Source organism: Macrotis lagotis, chromosome 8, assembly GCF_037893015.1.
Source record: "Macrotis lagotis isolate mMagLag1 chromosome 8, bilby.v1.9.chrom.fasta, whole genome shotgun sequence".
Lineage (NCBI taxonomy): Eukaryota > Metazoa > Chordata > Mammalia > Peramelemorphia > Peramelidae > Macrotis > Macrotis lagotis.
Genome location: NC_133665.1, coordinates 141,479,311 through 141,498,952, shown reverse-complemented (window position 1 = coordinate 141,498,952; position 19,642 = coordinate 141,479,311). Strand labels below are relative to the sequence as shown.

Below are 19,642 nucleotides of genomic sequence, written 5' to 3'. Positions count from 1 at the left end.
TTGTCAATGGCTGCCCATTGGACATTTCAAATTATGGGTTTCATAGACACCTCAAACTCAACACATCCAAAAGAGAACTTGTCTTTTTCTCCTAAACTTTTCCCTTTTTCCAGACTTCCATGTTTCTGTCAGTAATATCATCATTCTTTCAGATCCCTCCTTTTACCACCTCAATGTCATCTTTAACTCTCCTTCAAACTCCTTCATCCCTTCAATGGTTAGATCTTGTGGTTTGTTCCTCCGTGACATCTGTTCCATCCAACCTTAGTTCAGGCCTCATTCCCCCTTGTCTGGATTCTCAGAATAGACTCTTCGTTAGTCCTTACTCCAGTACATCTTCCATCTAGCCACCAAAGGGATTTCCCTGAAGTACAGGACTGACCACGTCCTTCTAATTCATTAAACTTCAGGGGTCCCTAATCACCTCTTGGATTGAACATAAATGCCTCTGTTTGGAATTGAAAGCCCTTTACAACTTACTCTTCAGTCAGTCAGTTGATAAATATCAATTAATGTACCTACAATGTACCAGAGACTGTGCTTCTTTTCTCCCCTTATTATACTCTACTCCCCTTTATACAATCTTTGTCCCAACCAAACTGGCCCACTGTTCTTTTCAGATCATGTTCCATCTCTCATTTCTGGGTCTTTGCAGTGACTGACCCCTGGGCCTGAAATGGCCTTTTTTATTTCATTTGGATCAGTTTGAATCCTTATTTCCTTCCAGACTCATATCAGGGCATACCTTCTACATGAAGCCTTTTTGGAATTTCTCTCCAGCTTTTTGTGCCCTCCCTCCCCAAATTATTGTGCATTTATTGTGCCCATAGGCTGTAAATCCACCTTCATGAACATGATGACAACCTCTGTTGAGTGTAAACTTCTTAAGAGCTTTTGACTAGTTCACTTTAGTTTTTGTATCCCCAGTACTTGATCAAATGACCTTTTGGGGGGATAAATTCAGAAAGGAAATGGACTTTGAACTGGTCCAAGATAATATTTGTCTCCATGTAGGACTTAACAGACAGAACCCCGAATCCTAGTCATGACTCTGCCATTAAAGCATTGTGGGATGTAAGGCAATTCCCTTCACTTCTCTGGGCCTTGGAAGAGGTGGCCTTTGCACATTCCAGTGACCTCTCCTCATAATGAGTTGTCTACTTACCACTTTCTTTTTTTACTTATTCCTATATTGAGGATAAGAAGTAAGGAGGCACAAGGGCAGGGAGAAGTTGGCATAGGGGAGTTGGAGGAGATAAATGGATTTTTTAAAAAAAATATTTTGAGGGGGCTCTGGATTTCCATAATGGCATAATGTGTAGAGCACAGGGTCTGGAGTCCAAAAGACCTGTGTTCAAATCTAGTTTCAGACATTATTAGCTGTGTGACCTTGGGCAAGTCACTTGACCTCTATTTCCTTCAATGTAAAATGAGGGTGATAATAGTACCTACTTCCCAGAGTTGTGGTGAGCCAGCAGCAAATGAGATAATATTCATAAAGTGCTTGGCACAGTAGCTGGCCCACAGTAGGTACCATATCAATACCATTATTCTCATTATTAGATTCCTTGTGCTTGCTCACATTATCTTCAGTGCCAAGTCTGCCCAATATGCCCTGGCTACTTATTCAAGTTGATTTAGAAGAAAATGACTGGCTTAGAATATGGGTGTCCTACTCAGTAGGACCACACAAATAAGACCATGCAAATCTTTGTGGATAGAGCACTAAGATTTGTTTTAGAGGGTTAAAAAATACCCAAACCCTCTTCTCTTCTCTTCTCTTTCCCCTCTCCCCCATAGATGTTTTTGTTTTTTTAGGGAATCATTTGGATTTATACCTAATTGCCTGTGTACTCTTCATAAGCCCAATCAGAGACAGGGAAAAACACCCTGGGTATACACAAGATTAAAAGAGAGCAAGTCTGAAAGACATTTTATTTTTTCATTTATGTCCATTTTATTTTTTGGATAACTAACATGTAAACTCTAACCTTGTTCACTATTATGAACTACTTTTTTGTGTTGCTATTTAGATACACAAATTCATTGGGGCAAGATGACTCCCTCTACCAATACAGATCAACATCTGTTTCGCCACTTAAAATTTTAGGGCCAATCTACATCAGAGACAGGATTTAAACTCAGGTCTTCCTCTTGTCTAGGCTATCTCTCTATATCCATTCTGAGAAGCCTAAAAAACACTTATTTTACCTTTTGTTTTAACCTCATTCATTTACAAATATATCCCTTCTCTTTCCTTTATTCAAGCCATCCCAAGTATAAAGCACTAGGCAATACAGTGTGTCTTGGCAAAAGCAGTGTACCAAAAAGAAGGGAAAGAGGAACATTTTCTTAGCTCTTCTCTAGAACCAAGCTTAGCCATTGTAATACTAGAACATTATACTGAAAGACATTGAATATCTCTAATATTCTTAATTTTTATGGTTTACCTGATTTATTTATTATGACTTAGTACTCATCATTTCTACTTTGGAGGTTAGAAACCTGAGGCATAGAGACAGTTAATACATGAGTCACATGGTGGATCCTCAATGCACTCATCTCAATAAGGGGAAACACTAGCTCCCTTCCTTTAGAGTTCTATTGTGTTTAGCTAGGTTTTAAAATACCTAGATTGGGAGTGGGAAAAGGGAAAAATCTTCTGCAATAGCAGGCCAAGTTTAGGGTTGTAAAGTGGAGGTGGGAGGGAAACTCCCACCACCTGTTTGAAGAAAGATTATCAAAGGGTGAGTCACAAAGGAGAATTGATAATGACACCAGCTCCATCTTGGGCAGTGATTGATGGGAACCAACAGATAGAAAATAGCAAGGGCTGAGAACCCAGGATAGCTGGTCAAGACTAGAAATGTTTTCCTATGCTATTAATTGATTTTGTGAAATACACATTAGGTAAAACAAGAAGCAGGTACCTAGGAACAGGTTAACTGTGCATTGAGTGATGTGTGAGGTTTAATATTCTGATGGAATCAGTTATGGCAGTATTATTGGAACCCGCCTTTGGCTTTCTTTCCCAAGAAAAGTTATAAGTGTGCATTGGCTTGGGAGGCATCTCTAAAGGTCTTGAGAATCTAGTAAAATTCTGTACACCACAGGTTCTTAATAGATTTCAGGGAGTCTGTGACCTTGAAGGAGGGAAAAAGACCTTTATTTCAATAATATGTTTCCAATGTAGTACTTTGTATTTTTTTTTAATTTTATTAGCAAAATCAGTTTTTCTTTCTCTATACTCTTCTCCATTGAGGAAAACAGAAAACAAAAGAAAAACAAAATCCTTGTTAACTAATACAGTTGAGCCAAACAAATCCCAGCATTGGCCATGTCTAAAAGATGAATGCCTCATTCCAGTCCATCTGTGTTTTATTTTTTGAATTTAAAAATCTAATTCTAACAGGTGGTTCCTTGTTCTGCCCAAGGGGCTGATGCTACAACTCAGTTCAGAAATCCAGGAGTACAAGAACCCCTGTTGCCTATGGGCATGCCAGAGGGCTAAAGAAGGGCTAAAAGATGTGTTTGGGAGCTCCTACCTGTTCCATCTTTCTCTGTTTTCTGGCTGTGAGTTGTAGATTTTAAGATGGGAAGGAGTTGGGGGGGCACAGGTATAAATAAGAGGAAAATTTGAGTTGTGGGACTGTAGACAAGAACTTTCTGGGTATTTAGTTCTAGAAGTGCATTTTTTTTCTCTTTTGGTTTGAAATTTTATTTTACCTGGTTAACTGAGACAGAAAAAAAGGTCATTCATCTGAGGAGCTTTTCTGTTTAATTTACCTTATGTTGGAATCAAATTTTCTTTTCTCAACTTTATAAATATAGATGTCCTTGCAGTTGTTAAACTCTGTTCTTTTGAATTTCAATCCACCTCTTACTTTTTTTTTATTTTTGCAAGGCAAATGGGGTTAAGTGATTTGCCCAAGGCCACACAGCTAGGTATTTATGAAGTGTTTGAGGTCAAATTTGAACTCAGGTCCTCCTGACTCTAGGACCAGTACTCTATCCACTTCGCCACCTAGCTATCTCTAATCACCTCTTCCTAGTAAAACCAGTCTCTAGGGTCATCAGATTTGTGCACATGATTGTGTGTAGCAGAAACTGCCTAACCAGAATATTCTCTTCTCTCTCTTTTCTCTTCTTTTCTCCTTCCCTCCATCTCTTTTCCTCATTTTCCTTCATATCTTTTACCCTTTTCCCTTCCTCCCTTTCCTTCTTTCCCCCCTCTCCCCCTCTTTTTTCCTTTCCCTCTCTTCCCCTCCCTTGTTTCCTGCTTTTTCTTTCTTTCCCTTCTCTTCTTCAACTAATTTTTCCCCATTACTTTTATTTTTATTTTCCTCTCTCTCTCTCCCTCCCTCTTTTCTCTCCCTATTTCATCTCTTCCCTCTATACTCCCCCATCTTATTTCCCCATCCCTTCCCCTCTCTTTTCTTCTCTTATTCTTCCTTCCTTCTCCCTCCTTCTGTGCTCCAACATAAACTGTTTTAGCAGAGGCATCTCAGTATTGATCTGTGTACATATAAAAAGAGATGAGCTTTTGGAGATTAGACTTTTTAATTAAAATAAAATATGGCAAGCTTTGATAAAGAAGACAAAACTTACTGAAAGTAAATGAAAAAGACTATTAAGACTCTTAATTGAGGTATGGGGGATTTTAACTAATCTTTCATTTCCAACATTCTTTTATGTCTCTAGTTGCCAAGTCCTGTCATAAGATTAATATTTCTGTGGGCCGTTTGGATTGTTATATATTAAACTCTCTTTGGTATCATATATGGAGCTCTTGTGCTTTTTAAATTTAAATTTTATTTTCAAATAAGTGTTTTATTGTTCCTTTTGTAAAATATTGCTGTCTCTACCCCTTCCCTTTGACTGCTAAAAAAACCCTTACAACCTTTCTTTTAAAGAAATAGATTTTGGGCGGCTAGGTGGCGCAGTGGATAGAGCACCGGCACTGGAGTCAGGAGTACCTGGGTTCAAATCCGGTCTCAGACACTTAATAATTACCTAGCTGTGTGGCCTTGGGCAAGCCACTTAACCCCATTGCCTTGAAAAATCTTAAAAAAAAAAAAAAAAGAAATAGATTTCAAAACTGAGCCGCTTATTGGCTCCAGCTAAGCCCAGAATGAATATTTCCCTCTGCATCTGCAGCCCACCCAGCCCCTCTGCCAAGAGGAGGCAGACATGCCCCATGCCCAGGCCCCACTGCCTTGAGTGAGATCTCACATCTCTGTTTTGTTTTTTTAAGTGATTGTGGCCCTTGTGCAAACAGTCCTCCTGGCTATATTCCGAGGCACTGAGGTCCTGAACATAATGTTTTCTGCTCTGTCTTTCTCTGGCAGTCACTGAGGCTTTGGACCTGGCGTTGGGAAACGGGCAGTGTGGTGTTAAGGCATGTGAAACTGAAAGGCCACCTCATTTCCCAAGATTCATGACCATTGTTTCCAATTAATCATTGGTCAGACTCCATCTTTCTACTTCAGCTTAATTGTAGGTCCTGTTGTGTAGTGCCAGAGATTAAAATATTGTGATAATCACTTCCTTCCAATAAAGAACTCACCACTAGCAATAGAGGTTTGAATTTGCTATAAACCTACTCATAGGACTTTTGAATTCTCTTAATAATAGTTAGCAATTATATAATACTTTAAATCTATAAAGCATTTTATAAATATTTTATCCTCATAACATACTTATTATCCTCATTTTACAGATTAGGAAACTAGGGTTGAAACGAAAATGACTTTAACCCAGCTTCATACATCTAGGAAGTGAGGTTGAATCTGTCAGGTCTTCTTGTCTCCAGGGTTCAGAGTTTTATTCAGTATACCACCTATCTGCTAGACTAGATTGTAAAATGAAAGAACTGGACTTGTTGATCTCTTATCACTCAGTCCAATCCCTTTATTCGACAGTTTGGGAAATGCCTATGTATAATTAGCCAGACTCAGAAGTGAGGCAGGTGCTGTTCCATTAGCACTTTCTGTTGTTTGTTTTTCCTTTTTTGAAAAGTTTAATATGTTTTTGAAGTTCTCTTATTATATTTTTAAAAATACAATTCTATTGATATATCTTGTTTTTATATCACCTACATTTTCCATTTTATCCCTCCTTCAGCTCTTCCAAGAGATCCATTCTTATAAAAACAAAAGGGGGGGGAGGTTCAACAAAGCTTATCAATTAATAAAATTTTTTGATACTATATGCAACACTCCAAATTGATATTCCCCTGTCCTAACCTCCCCTATCCCCCATGAAGGATACTTTCTCATGTGTGGTTCCTGGAATGGATCAGCACTCGACAGTTGGAAATATTAATTGACTTTTTAAGAGATAGTCAGTGATCCAAATCAGAAGTGTTGTATACTCAGCCAATGGGTCAGAGTGTGACTCAAACCAGATTAAAATGTAATTGGGGAAAATATTAGAAGAGTAATAATATAATTAAGTAGATAATTATTCCATTTTAAAACACTTTAAAATAAGTCATTATAGGGGCAGCTAGTTGGTGCAGTGGATAGAACCCTGGCCCTGGAGTTAGGACACTTAGTGATTACCTAACTGTGATCTTGGTTAAGTCACTTAACCTCATTGCCTTAAATAATAATTTTTTTTTAAAAAAGAACGAAGTTTAAACTATAATTGACAAGAGCTAATTATTTTTCCCAGTGTGAAAATAAATTAGTATGCTGCCCACAGGGATCCTTTATGTATGGTTTAGTGAACCTCATTGCTATTTGAGTTTGACGCCACTGGCTAAATAACTTTTTTTTTTAATTATTAGATTTTGAAACTTATTTATCTTGGCTTTCTCTTCATCAAACTTTTTTCCCTTAAATCAACTGCAGTCAAGAGTTTTATACTCCAGGTGGTGCTGCTCCCCTTCTTATTAGGAGCAGCTTGCAATTCAACACTTGGCTCTATCTGCCTTACATTAAGTCAAATACATACAGATGAATTTAATGAGAGAAAACTCTCCAGGTCCTGAAGCTGTAGGCCCTAGAGGGATCGCAGGGAAATGCTCTGGATTTCCATTTGTTTCCAAGGGAATAATGGGGGGCCAGACTGCCCTATCCGGCCCACTCCCCGCTGTGGATGGACGTGAAGCTGGGATTGGGGGGCTCTGTTCATTGAAGTCTCATGGGAATTTTTCCTGTTTTGTTTTCAGATCCGAGGGTTTCTCTCAAGGTTTGATCACGTGCTTCCTGTCAGCCTGGCCTTTGACAAGTGTACTGCTTGTTCCACTAAAGTAAGTCGCCCTGCGCCTGTTGGCCTGCTTCATTTACTACTTTGGTGGCTTGTCCTTGACTTCTGGATCCCCATAAATGTTACAAGAGATGGGAAGCCAGACTTTCAGGGGCTTTGAATGGAGAGGTAACTGGAAACACCGAGGCTCAGGAGCTTTTCTTTTTCCATCCACTTAAGCTCTTTGGCCCACATTATTCTTGCCAAAAAAGGAACCAGCCTATGAAGACTTGGTTTATGGTGTCTGAACAAAAGGCTGAATTTCCTACTTCAGATCTATATCAGTTATTGGAGCCCCAAAGTTTTGTTCACAGCTTCAGCTTCTCCAGTCTGCCTTTTTTCTCCTTGGTCCCCGCCTCCCCAGGTCTGTCCTGTACATTACCTAAGGGATGGGGTACCCAGGCTGAGCCCCATCCCCCAGTGGTCTTTGTGTAGTAAATGAAAAGTAAACAAAGATTAGGGTCCTGGGAGACCGCCAATAAAAAGGCCTTTCAGCTTTGATCTTTCCAAAAAGGTTCTAAAAATAGAGCTGGGATGTTGTCCATGGTAATGGAAACTGTCTCATATATTTTTAGACCATTAGTTGTAGCAAGTTTTAAAAATAAATAGTCTTTAAGATACTGTCTATTTTATTTTTGCCTATGTCCATACACCATCCATGATTTCCTTTTGGGTACTTTTTCAGTCCTTCTAACTCGAAGGTCTAGCACCAGGGTCTTTTTTGACCTGTGATCCTTTGGGGGGTCCAGATCTTCACACTCAAGCTGTGTGTGAAACTGTGCTATGTCTGTTTTCCTATTATGATGTGGGAATTGTTGGCCCTGCCCCCCCACCCCTGGTTTCTAGGTGTTTTTGAGGGGGAGGGTTGGGTTTCAAAGGCAATTCCCATCTTTAATCTTGACTCTTCTTTGCCAGATTCTTAGGCTCTACAGCCAGAGAGTCTCCCTTCAGATGAAGTTTGAGGGGAAGTGTGTCCTTTAATTTCTAATGTGACAAACACAACACTGACCTAGATTCAGCTTTGAGGTCAAGGCCTTCACAATAGGATTCCTCCCCCCTCTTCTCCCCAATTTCCTGTGCTTGATTCCTTTGTTCTATGTAACTTGGATGATGTATATTTAAAATTTGAGGCAGTCAACAAACATTTGTTAGCTTCTTCCTATGTGCCAAATTCATTGTGCTGAGTCCTGTGGGTACAAGGAAGGCAATACCATCTGGCCTTCCTTTAAGGACCCATGTTCTCCTAGTGGGGAAGACAGCACAAAAATAAGGAGGGCCATTCAAATAGAGGGTGCAACACTAGCAGTTCAGGGGATGGGCAAAGACCCCTTTCCTGAAGAAAGTTGAATTTGAGCCAAGTCTTGAAGGAATCCAGGGTGACAAAGAGAGATGGCCAGTGCTAAGTCAGAGGAGGAGATGGTTTTGAGAGTGTTCTGAGGGGTGGAAAGTGCCAGAAGATTGGAGAGGGAGGCAGCAAGTGACTGGAATGCTGGGGGAGGGGGGCAGCGAGTATTTATTAGGCACCTGTGAGGCGATGGGCTTGGTGAAAGGCCCCTGTAAACGTGGCTTCAGTTTGACCCAGAAGACTTGATCCCAGAGGTCCTTGGGAGCCACTAGAGGCGCAGACATGAAGGGGAATCCCCTTGGCAGGAGAGACGACAGGTTAGAATGAGGAGAGACTTCAAGGCCGAGGACTGAGCCCGGGCCCTGACGTAAGATGGCAGCTGGGAGAGCAGGGATGGTCCTGGGTAGTGGAGCTGGGTCTTAACAGCTTCCCTGAAAAAAAAAATCTCATTTCTGTTTTGGGGCTTTAAATCATAGTCATCCCAATCCTGCTGCAGGTTGAACTTTCTCTTGTGACAAAGAAAAACAATCAACCCAAAACATCTAGTGACCACACAGGACAGCGTATTCAGTGGGCAGCACCTCTCTATAGGGGGAAATGGGGGAGAGTTCAGTAGTCTTTCTCTGGACCTTTGTTGGTTTTCACTTAATTCAGAATTGTACATTGTCTTGATTTTGCTCTTTATCTGTTCATATCTGATTTCCCTCATTGTCATGTTCATATTCATCATGCCTTACTGAATAATATTCCATTATATTCTTAAGCCTTAGTTTTTTTAGCCATTCCCCGAATGTTGGGTAATTACTTCTTAGCTACCACCAAGAACATAGTTATGAATATTGATACAAGCATATATGTATTATGTCTTTATTTTCCTTTTTGATTTTCAATAGCTTCTTCAAATTAGCTTATGCTCTCTTCGTTTAGGACTCCATTGTGGTCTACGTGCATTTTCCTCTGTAGAAATATAGGCTTTTGGATTAGCTCCTTCCAGAGGAACACATCTTGCTTTCTTTGAATGGCTGAGCTAATGGGTTACAAAAGAATGTAATCGTATTAATGAAATGGTTTGGCTCAGGTGTCAGAAGTTTACCTCATCTTATGTAGCTCTGCCTGTTCAGTGAAAGATAATTGAGTTTTTTAAAATAGGATGCAAGAGCTCTCTTGTTTTTTTTCTTGTTCTACTTCTAGTAATATTTACCCCTTTAACAACTGTGTTTACAAAAGAATCCAAAATAATACCTCTCAGCCCAGAGTAAATGAAATGAGTTCTAGTCTTGAAGCAAAGAATCATTCCTTCCATCTCTCTTTCACAATTTGGGTCATAAGCATTAAATTAAATACAGGTATCACTTTTTGTTTTTAACAAAATGATTTCCTCTTGGTGGTCATTCTAAAAGAGGCCTGTTTTACATAAACATGCTTGACGATTTAATACAAACTGACTTGGTTTTTAGCAACTCTGCTATTCCCATAGAGATCGCTTTTCATGTGGTTGGAGTATTAAGTTTCTTTTGTGCTGAAAAGATTGCTTCAGTGGGGCACGTATTTCCTTACAGTAGAAAAAGAGTTTATTTACTTGGCCAACTTATTCTTTATTAGCAGAGGAGAATGTCATTCCATATTATCTACAAACCTGACACAAATACTTGGACATGACAAATCCAATTATATTTCCATCTCTCCACAGAATATGAATTTTTCTTAGTACATATCATAATATTTTTCATACTGAATCATGTCATACATATTTGTCATTGTTTCAGGGGATTCTTTGAGGCTAAAAATGACCATTTTAAATTTCCTGATGAAATAACTTTTTCCTTTGGCCATTTTCTTTTCTTCTGCTCCTCTATAAGGGGGAAAAAACTCACAATCTCTCGCTTCTTCCTGATTTAGCTATTAGGATAAGGGTATAGGAAGGGCTTAAATAGGACAGGCTGTCAATTTACATGCTAAGAATTCCTATTTTGACTCATTGTTCTGTCATGAGAGTGATATTTTTTTCCTTGGGTGCATTTTTCCCCCCTTTCTTTTTTGTAGGTGGTTGGAGGTCTCCAGTCTCTATGGTCACACAGGTAATCATTGAGTGTCTGAGGTCAGATTTGAACTTGGATCCTTCTGACTTCAGGGCCTCCTAACATTATTTTCTTGACTCAGAGGAGGCTGGAGGTGGTGGTCAGGAGTAGGTGCACTCTTCCACAGAAATCCATCCACCTGTAGGGCCTCTGTATATTCTGAAGTGAACCTTCCATTCAGAACTTCAGAAGCTTTTTGGCAAACACCACCAGGTCCTGGGAATGCAAAGACAGGAATGAAACTTTCCTTGTCTTCAAAGAGTTTTCATTCTATCTGGGGAGGCAACCCATACATGTAGTAATTTATACAAAGCCATTATTTTTCAAGGAAGGCCTTAGCATTTGGGGAGATCAAGAAAAACCTCCCCCATATAAGATATTGCTTGAGCAGAATTTTGAAGCAAGCAAGGGTTTCATGATAAATTTTATTGTCTATGAGGCTTTTAGAGTCCAAAAAAGGAACTTAGGGTCATGTAGTATAATGCAGAGTGACTACTACTCAGGAAAATTCTGAAGTCAATAATCCCTTATGGAGTTTTTTATTAATATAATTCATGATACTAAAATTTTCTTCTTACTCATATTTTCCTTTAAATAATTTTTTCACAACTAGTTTTCACAAATTTCACATCTACATAGTTATGTGTATGAACACATAGTGTAGTGGTGACCTCCAACCACCTACAAAAAAAGAAAGGGGGAAAAATACACCCAAGAAAACAATATGTATACAGACATATAGATATATGTACACATGCATGTCTATAAAAGAATACCATCAATTGCAACCTTCATGCTCTAAAAAGTGAAGCAAGGCCACTTCAAGTGATATATCCAACAATAAACTTGTTTCTAAGACCCAGGAACTCATCCAGAAACTTTTTCCACAGATCGTCAGAGCGTCTCAGAGGAGTTTGCCTGAGAAGTGTTTCTGTTCTCGTTACACAACTTTTCCGCTATAACCTTTGTCTGTGATATGGAAGGAACAGGCTGTTAAAAAGCAGGGAGTTCCTGGTCTTTGTTTGCCTCTCACCTGGGACTTTCCTGTTTACTCCACAGATGGAGCATGAGGAGCCGAGAAACCCAATCTCAAGACTTGAATAAGTGATTAACAGTCTTACTAATATACCTATTCAGTTCTTGTGCTTACCATAAGATTGGTTTTTCTGTGACCAAGTGGGGGGGGGGTTGTGTTTAAACTTGTTGACTAGGGGTTGGTTACCAAGTCTTTGTGGGGTAAATGCCAGCCTGGAGCAGACTTTGATAGCTTACACTCCACGTTGGCCAGTACATTGACATTTGGTCTTTATTTGTCACATAAAGTCAGTCAGCAACTTCATCCTTCTGTCTCCTTTTGTAGTTGCTTAATGAATATGTAGGGCCATCACTCTGGCCTCTCCTCTTCAAAACCACTGTCCCAAGAAACCAGTAGGAATAACAACTTATGTTTCTCCAACACTTTAACATTATGAAGTTCCTTCTTCACCACCATTTTGAGAGGGCTGTCATAGAACACAATGAGCCCAAAGACAGACCATTCCAACACAGACTTAGCGAGCCCAGATTGGGGCCGATTCTCAGGTTGTTAACAGGCAGGTCCAGGGAGACCAGCACATATTCTTACACAGACATGAAGAGAAAGGGTCTGCCTTACTCAAAAATGTCTTTTCAAATTCAAAATGTTCCTTGAGTTTAAGTCTGGGGTACTTTATGTAATATCAAAGCTACTGTGCTTCATTAAAAATTTCATTTAAAACCCTTCTCATCCTAGAGAGCTCTCATTTCCCCCGATATCACAGAGAAAACATGGAGTAATGGGGAAAAGTGCCAAGAAGTCTGGATTCTGGTCCTTGCCATGGCAGTGACCTGTGTGAAATAGGTAAACTCCATTTCTTCATCTGACAAACAAAGGCATTAGACCAGACAGTCTTGGAAACCCCTTCCAATGCAAATGTTCTTTGTGCTTTGCTACTTTTCGTTTCATTTTATGAGCTTGGAGAGCAATTTATGATGCTGTACCAAGCAATCACCCTTAAATCTTAACCATTTCAAAATCCCGACCAAGATCTTCCTCGAAAGATCTCTCTACGCATGTGCCAGAAGTTTGTGAATCTGCTTCTTTGTGGCAAATTTTACTCAGATTCTGGATATGGCCATCCCTTATTGCTGTGTTTCAGATAGGTCATAAATCTCTGACCTGGAAAATGAGGTCCCCTTCTACTATCTCTTTTAGCCCAAGGGGCCTCCAGTCTTCCATTTGAATGTATGATGCATTCCATATGTGTGACTGGATGGGGCTCACAGCATAGAGCTACTCTTTCTCAGCAGCCCATAATTGCCCAGGCTCCAGAACTGCCTAATCACCCAAACGAGAGAGTCTGTCCACAGAGAGCCATTAAAGGGGAGTTAAAAGCCCCAGCTGAGGAACTTGCGCTCTTTATACTCTTGGCTCTTCCTCACCTTCTTGAAAAACCTTGAGAAATTACATTTTTATTTGCCTCCATTTCTTTATTTTTAAATAGGAAACAGCTGCTTCTTTCCCCAGGGAATGGAAATTTATGTGAATTGATGTATATTGAGACCCCTGTGACTTCCTCAGCCTCTTGAAAGGACCATTGGTCAAAGGGAGCCAGTGACCTTTTCTGCCAGAGAGGATGCCCCACACAAAGGAGATTGACATTGAGGGTACTTCCAGAAAACAATTCCTATCAAGCTAGGTAGAAAGGGAAGAATTGAGTCCAATGCCCAGAAATGCTTTAGCTTAAATGGCAGTAAAAACTTTGAGCAAGCTCACTTTTGGAGCAGTTACTGGCATGGATCCTTCTGGGCTCCAGGCCTGGCCAGAGGCTTTGCCACATCTATCTTTCATGCAACCATACCTCCTGCATGTGCTCCCTTCTGCAGAAGACACAGTGATGGGTCTTTACCTTAACTAACACAGCTGAAGGCCTGGAATGGAGGGCACCTACCTTACTTGCCTCAGTCTTTCTTCCCTTCCAGTCTCTTCTCCATCCCTTGAAGTCTGACTTCTAACTTTGTCACTTGCTGGAGACAGCTCTCCCCAAAGTTCTCAGAGTCTGTTAACTATTAAATTCAAGGGTCTTTTCTCAATCTTCATTTTTTTAGACATCTTTGTGCATCTTTTGTTCCTGTTCTGGGACACCTCCTATGGCCCAGCCACAGAAAAGACTGGTGATGTCTTGATTATTACAGTTGATCACTTGGTCTCTAATCTCTTCCCTTCCCAGTTCATTCTGCATGGGCTACCAAACTGATATTTCTAAAACATAGATCAGAGAATGTCCCTGCCCTTCTCTCAGAATTTTTAAAAAAATTTATTTAGTTAGCTATTTCTCAATTACATATAAAAGTTTTTTGACAATCACTTTGTAACATTTTAGAGTCCTAAGTTCTCTCCTTCCCTCCTACTTTCTCCCTTCCTTCAGAAGACAGGTACTTTGTTTTTGTTTACTCATCTGAGATCATGTCAAATACATTTCCATATTGGCCATTTGCAGAAGAAAACATGCAAAATAAAACAATAAAAATTAAGTGTAAAAACAATAGCATGCTTCATTCTGCATTCAGAGATCATCATTTCTCTTTCTGGGGGTGTTTAGCATTTTTCATCATGGGTCCTTTGGAATTGTCTTAAATGATTGTCTTGATCAGAGGAGCCAAGTCTTCCGCAGTGATCATCCTTATAATATTGCTGGTAATGTTTACAATGTTCTCATGCTTCTGCTCACTTCACTTTGCATGAGTTCATAACTCTTCCCAGGTGTTTTGAAAGCATCAGGCTCATCCTTTCTCATTGCACAATAATACTCCATCACAATCAGATACCACTTGTTCAACCATTGCCCAACTGATGGGCATCTCCTCAATTTCCAATTTTTTGCCACTACAAAAAGAGCTGCTGTAAATATCTTTGTACAAATTAGTCCTTTTTTTTCCTTTTTCTTTTTTTGACCTCTTTGGGTTTCAGACCTGATAGTGGTATTGCTGAGTCACAGGGTGTATACAATTTTATAGCCCTTTTGGGCATAGTTCCAAATAGTTTTTTCAGAATGATTGGACTAGTACACAATTTCACTAGCAATGCATTAGTCTCCAATTTTTCCACATCTTAGAGATTTTTAATTTTTATTTCTCTAATTAGTAGTGATTTAGAGTATTTTTTGATGTGACTATGCATAGATTTCTTCTTACAGCCTGCTCATATCCATGGACCATTTATCAACCAGGGAATGGTTCTTATTTTTATAAGTTTGGCTCAGTTTTCTATTTTTGAGAAAAGGTCTTTCAGTGTTATAATTCCTAACTGCATTTCTCTCCAACCTGTTTTCTTCTGCTCATCCTTCTCTCATCCTGTTTCTTTCTTCCTTCCTGCTTCTGACCCCTGCCTTCTTTTATCTGCCCTCCCTTTTATCACACTCATCACTTTTCCGTCATCCCCATCATCTTCTACTTTCCTTTTGGGTAAGATAAATTTCTCTTGAGTATCTATCCATCCATCTATCTATCTATCTATCTACATTTACATTTTTAAGCAATTTAGATATGAATGAAGTTCAGGTGTTTCCCCTTCCATCACCATTTTTCCTTCTTCTGTAAAAACTCTTCTCTTTGAACCATTTTTATGTGGGATAATTTTCTCTATTCTTCTCCTTTACCCCTTCTCCCAAGACATCCCTCTTTCTTGCTTATTCATTTTTTAACATCATTGTAACATAATTGAGTTATTCCCCCCTTCCACCCTCTTACTATGTAGAATCCTTCTCTGCCCTTATATTGATACAGTTTTTGTAAGATCGGTGACATGGATCTCTCTTTCCAAATTTCTAAATTGTCTTGGGCTGGAAAGATGTCTTTCTCTGATCTTTGCTTGGCTCTGTCACTCCAGAATTCTATTTGAGATATTATTTGAAAGTGATTTGGAGGGGACTGTTGAGCAGGCTCAAATGAGTACTTTTCTATCTGCCTTCTTGGCCCCAGTCCCGCTGTCTTTCTCAAAAAACTTTATTAGTTCCTTACAATAGACTCTACAATAAAATACAAAATCCTTGGCATGAATTTGAAACAGTAAGTATCTTGGTTTCTACTTAGAATTTTAGTCTTTTTTTCATATTACTTTCCTCCATACATATTCAATTCCAGTTAAACTAACCTGTTAAGTGTACTATATACAGAGGGGTGTGCTGGGAATTGTTTAACTATGCCTCCCCTTAAAAAGGATGGTTGATACCCTTTAAGTTTAATTTGAATTATTAATATTTTCTCCATCACTTTCTCAAGTCTAAGGCAATTAACAAAATGATAATCAAGCTCTAATTTGTAGGATTTGCCAATTTCTGAGGTGAAAATACTTCCTCTGAAAATGTACCACCTGCTGAGATGAACCTTTGCCAGCTAGCTCTAGATTACCCCCCACCCACCCAGTGTAGGACAGTCTATTTGGTATTGATGTAGTCTTTGTATGTGTTGTATTTTATTCCCATAGGAGAATCTTAAGCTTTTGGGAGCAGTATCCATTTGATTTTTTTCTTTGGTAACCCTGGGACCTTGTACTTGGGAGACATTTAATAAATGTTTGATGAAATTTAAGGGTCTCTGCCCTCATGAAACTTGGGGCATAGTAGAGGAGATGTGAGGAAGTCTTTTTCAGCACCACATGACTGAGGATTACATTTTTTAGCCCTTACTTTGCTATCTGTCCTCGCAGTGATCTCCTGTGATCCTAATATTGCCTTTACCTTAGTCTCATTTCACCCAGTCTACTACACTTGAAACTGTATGATTCTCAGCTAGCGCCATAATAGCTGGCCTAAATATAGCTACTTTTCTGTCTTGTTTCTTTCTTAGATTATAAATAAAATGACCAACTTCTTATCTTTATATTTTAGATGAAGCATCTGATTTTTCTTGAAAATGGAGTAGAGGGTGGGAATCAATGTGGAGAATCATCTGCACTAGGGTAATAATTCACTCCTGGCCTCCATAAATTGTTTGTTTTGATCTGGGTTTTCTCACTAAAAACTGAGAAATATTTTGTCAGGACAGAGAGGAGGCCAATTGTAATGGAAGTGAAAATTCACATTCTCCTATCTCACAGGGACAAATTGAAAGAAGATCCATGTGGTTTTCAATCCATGATTTAGGGAGGTATTTACTTCTAGTGACTGAAGGGAGATCATTCTCTCTGTTTTTTTAAAGATTTGGCAAGTGATTTGCCCCTAGGTAATTAAGTTTCCGAGGTTGGATTTGAACTCAGGTCTTCTGACCCCAGGGCCTGTGTGCTATCCACTGTGCCACCTAGCTTCTCCAAGAGATCAGACTCTTATTTATTTTTTTAATAAAGAACACCATAAAGGGTTATGATATCAAAGTGATTTTTATGCTGTTTGTTTTACTTTTTGACCACCTTTATTATTTTATTTAAAGCAATGTCAAATGTATTCATCCTTCATTTCCAGTTAATAATATTTTATTTTTTCCTATTACTTGTAAAGATAGCTTTCAGCATTCATTTTTGTAAGATTTTTTGTTTCAAATTTTTCTCCCTTCCCTTCCCCCTTCCCAAGACAGCAAGTGATATAATATAGGTTATATGCGTACAATTATACTAAACATTTCCATATTAGTTACATTGTAAAGAAGAATCATAATAAAAGAGGAAAACCATGAGAAAAAAAGAAGCAAAAAACAAATTTTAAAAAAAGTGAAAATAGTGTGCTCTGTGTATTCAAACTCCATAGTTCTTGCTCTGGATGTGGATGACACCCTTTAAGTTAAATCTGTGTTCTTTGGAATTGTCTTTGATCACTGTATTGCTGAGCAGACCTGTATCTATCATAGTTGATCGTTACACAGCGTTGCGGTAACTGTGTACATTGTCCTCCTGGTTCTGCTGCCTTCACTCAGCATCAGTTCATATAAGTCCAGATTGTTTTTGAAATCATTCTATTCTACTGCTTATTTTAAATAACTACAGATGATCTCTGATTTTAAAGCTTCCTCACAATCAGTTCCTTTTTTCTCTGACAGGTAGGTGGTAGGGTGGTCGGGGTGCTTGTTTTGGAAGGAAGATCTGAGTTCAAATCCTACTTCATACATTTACTAGTACTGAGACCCTGGGCAAGTCAATTAGCCCCCCCTCAGCTTCAGTGTTCTCTGATGTGAATGAGCTCTGCCACCTTGGGGAAGTCACTCTCTTTCTAGATATCAGGCTCACTTACCTGAAAAATGAGAGGATAAAATTATACAATCTCATAAGTCTCTTCTATTAGTAAAATTTTCATTATAAAGAAGGTTCCCCAGTCCCTCCACAAAGGTATATGCTATGCTATTCTTGTCCCCCTAAATCTTTCTGTTGCTGATATTTCCCCAATTTCCCTCATTCAAAACTGTGCTCTTATTTGTCTTCCTCTCTCTCTCCCCCTACTTCTCTTCTCTGAACAGCTACCAAGTCCTTCCAATTCTGCCTCCTCAGTGTGACAAGTCCATGACACCACCATAGATTCTTGCAATGGGCTGGAACCTTCCTGCCTCCCTTCTTTTCTCCTCCATGCTGTTTTGCCAGCCGTTAGACTTGCTTTCCTGGTGCCTAGGTTTGATCCTTTTACTCTTGCTCGGAGCCTTTGAGGTCTCTCCTACCTCACTAGAATCCCCACTCTTTGGCTCAGCCTTCACCTTCCTCTCAATCTGGCTCCCTCCCTCCTGTCTCACCTTCTCTTTCTAAAGCTCCCCCCATGTCCTGTATTCAGCCCAACTGGACTGCTGCTGTTGCTCTAGCCAATGCTACCACTTCTGGCCACCTCCAGATCTTTCCTCATGCTGCTTCTCATGCCTGGAAAATGTTGCATTGTGCTTTATGTCTTCCACATTGTCACCTATCCTTTCAGTTCCCTTTGGGGGGTCACTTCCTCAATCTTTCTTGCTCCACTTCTAGGTACCTCCTGGACCCCACCCCACAGTGTTTGCCTCTCTGATGTACTTACTATTCCAGGAGATTTGAGATCCCAAGCTTCTCCCTCAGCATCTCTTATTATATGGTGTTTATTTGTTTACACCAAGTTGAATGAAAGCTAAGTGAAAAAGTTTGAGTAAGCCCTAATTATATGCCAAAAGCCATGAGAAATTCTGGAGATGCCAATAGAAAAAGACAATAGCCTTTGCTCTTGTTGGAGTAGACCACAAGATCTCATGGATGCAATGGCAGGGAAGATGTGAAGGACTGGGCATTCTTAGGATATCTGGGAGTATGTGTCTTCTAGGGAAGGCATCCTGGAGAGGGGTAACTCACCCCAGGGAAGAGGAGAACAGGAATTCCCTGAGAGGTGTGGGAAGAAGGCAGGGCAAGTATCTGACCTGGAGGGGGACAGCAAACAATGCCAGGGAGACCAGGGATGAATTCTGGCCAACTGCTTTGGAGTGGGTTTGGTGCTGGCCCCAAGTGGGGATCGCCTAGTGCTCAATGGGTTTTCAGGGAGGGAACAAAAACCCGTGCTTATGTCCTACTTATGTATTATATATTAAAGTTATATATACATCATATCCCTTTTTACTCCTTGAAGTCGGAGGAAAATATTTTATCTGAATCTTGTCTCCCCAGTCTCTAGAACAGTATTGTACAAACATTAGATGCTTAAGAAATGTTTCCTGAATTGAGTGCTGTGAAACCCTTGCATTATACTGAACTCTTAAGTATCTCTATGGATGCTTCTATGGTCTCAGGTATTGCTTGAAAAAAAGTGGGTTGTCAACTGGAGCCAGGAAATTTTTAATATTATACACATTGAGTTTTATTGTTAAAATAATTGTTTTAACAGGATTTGATCATGGAAATCACGGAAATCACTTACCACCAAGTAGCATAGAGGTGTGATTTCCCATTCATTGCTTTGTAGTTTATTGAATGTTCTCTTGGAATTTTTCCACTCTTGGTCTATATTTGATTCTACATTTT

At 39.5% G+C, this 19,642-nt stretch overlaps 1 protein-coding gene across 4 annotated transcripts in view; it reads left to right on the top strand.

Moving 5' to 3' along the window:
• The window catches only part of ATG7 (autophagy related 7), a 241,679-nt gene that overhangs the window by 70,641 nt on the left and 151,396 nt on the right, over window positions 1–19,642 (top strand). For all 4 annotated transcript variants that reach the window (XM_074198552.1, XM_074198553.1, XM_074198549.1 and 1 more), the window contains exon 17: window positions 7,175–7,255. In XM_074198552.1, the coding sequence (XP_074054653.1) occupies window positions 7,175–7,255 (81 nt within the window). The remainder of the gene's footprint in view (window positions 1–7,174; window positions 7,256–19,642) is intronic.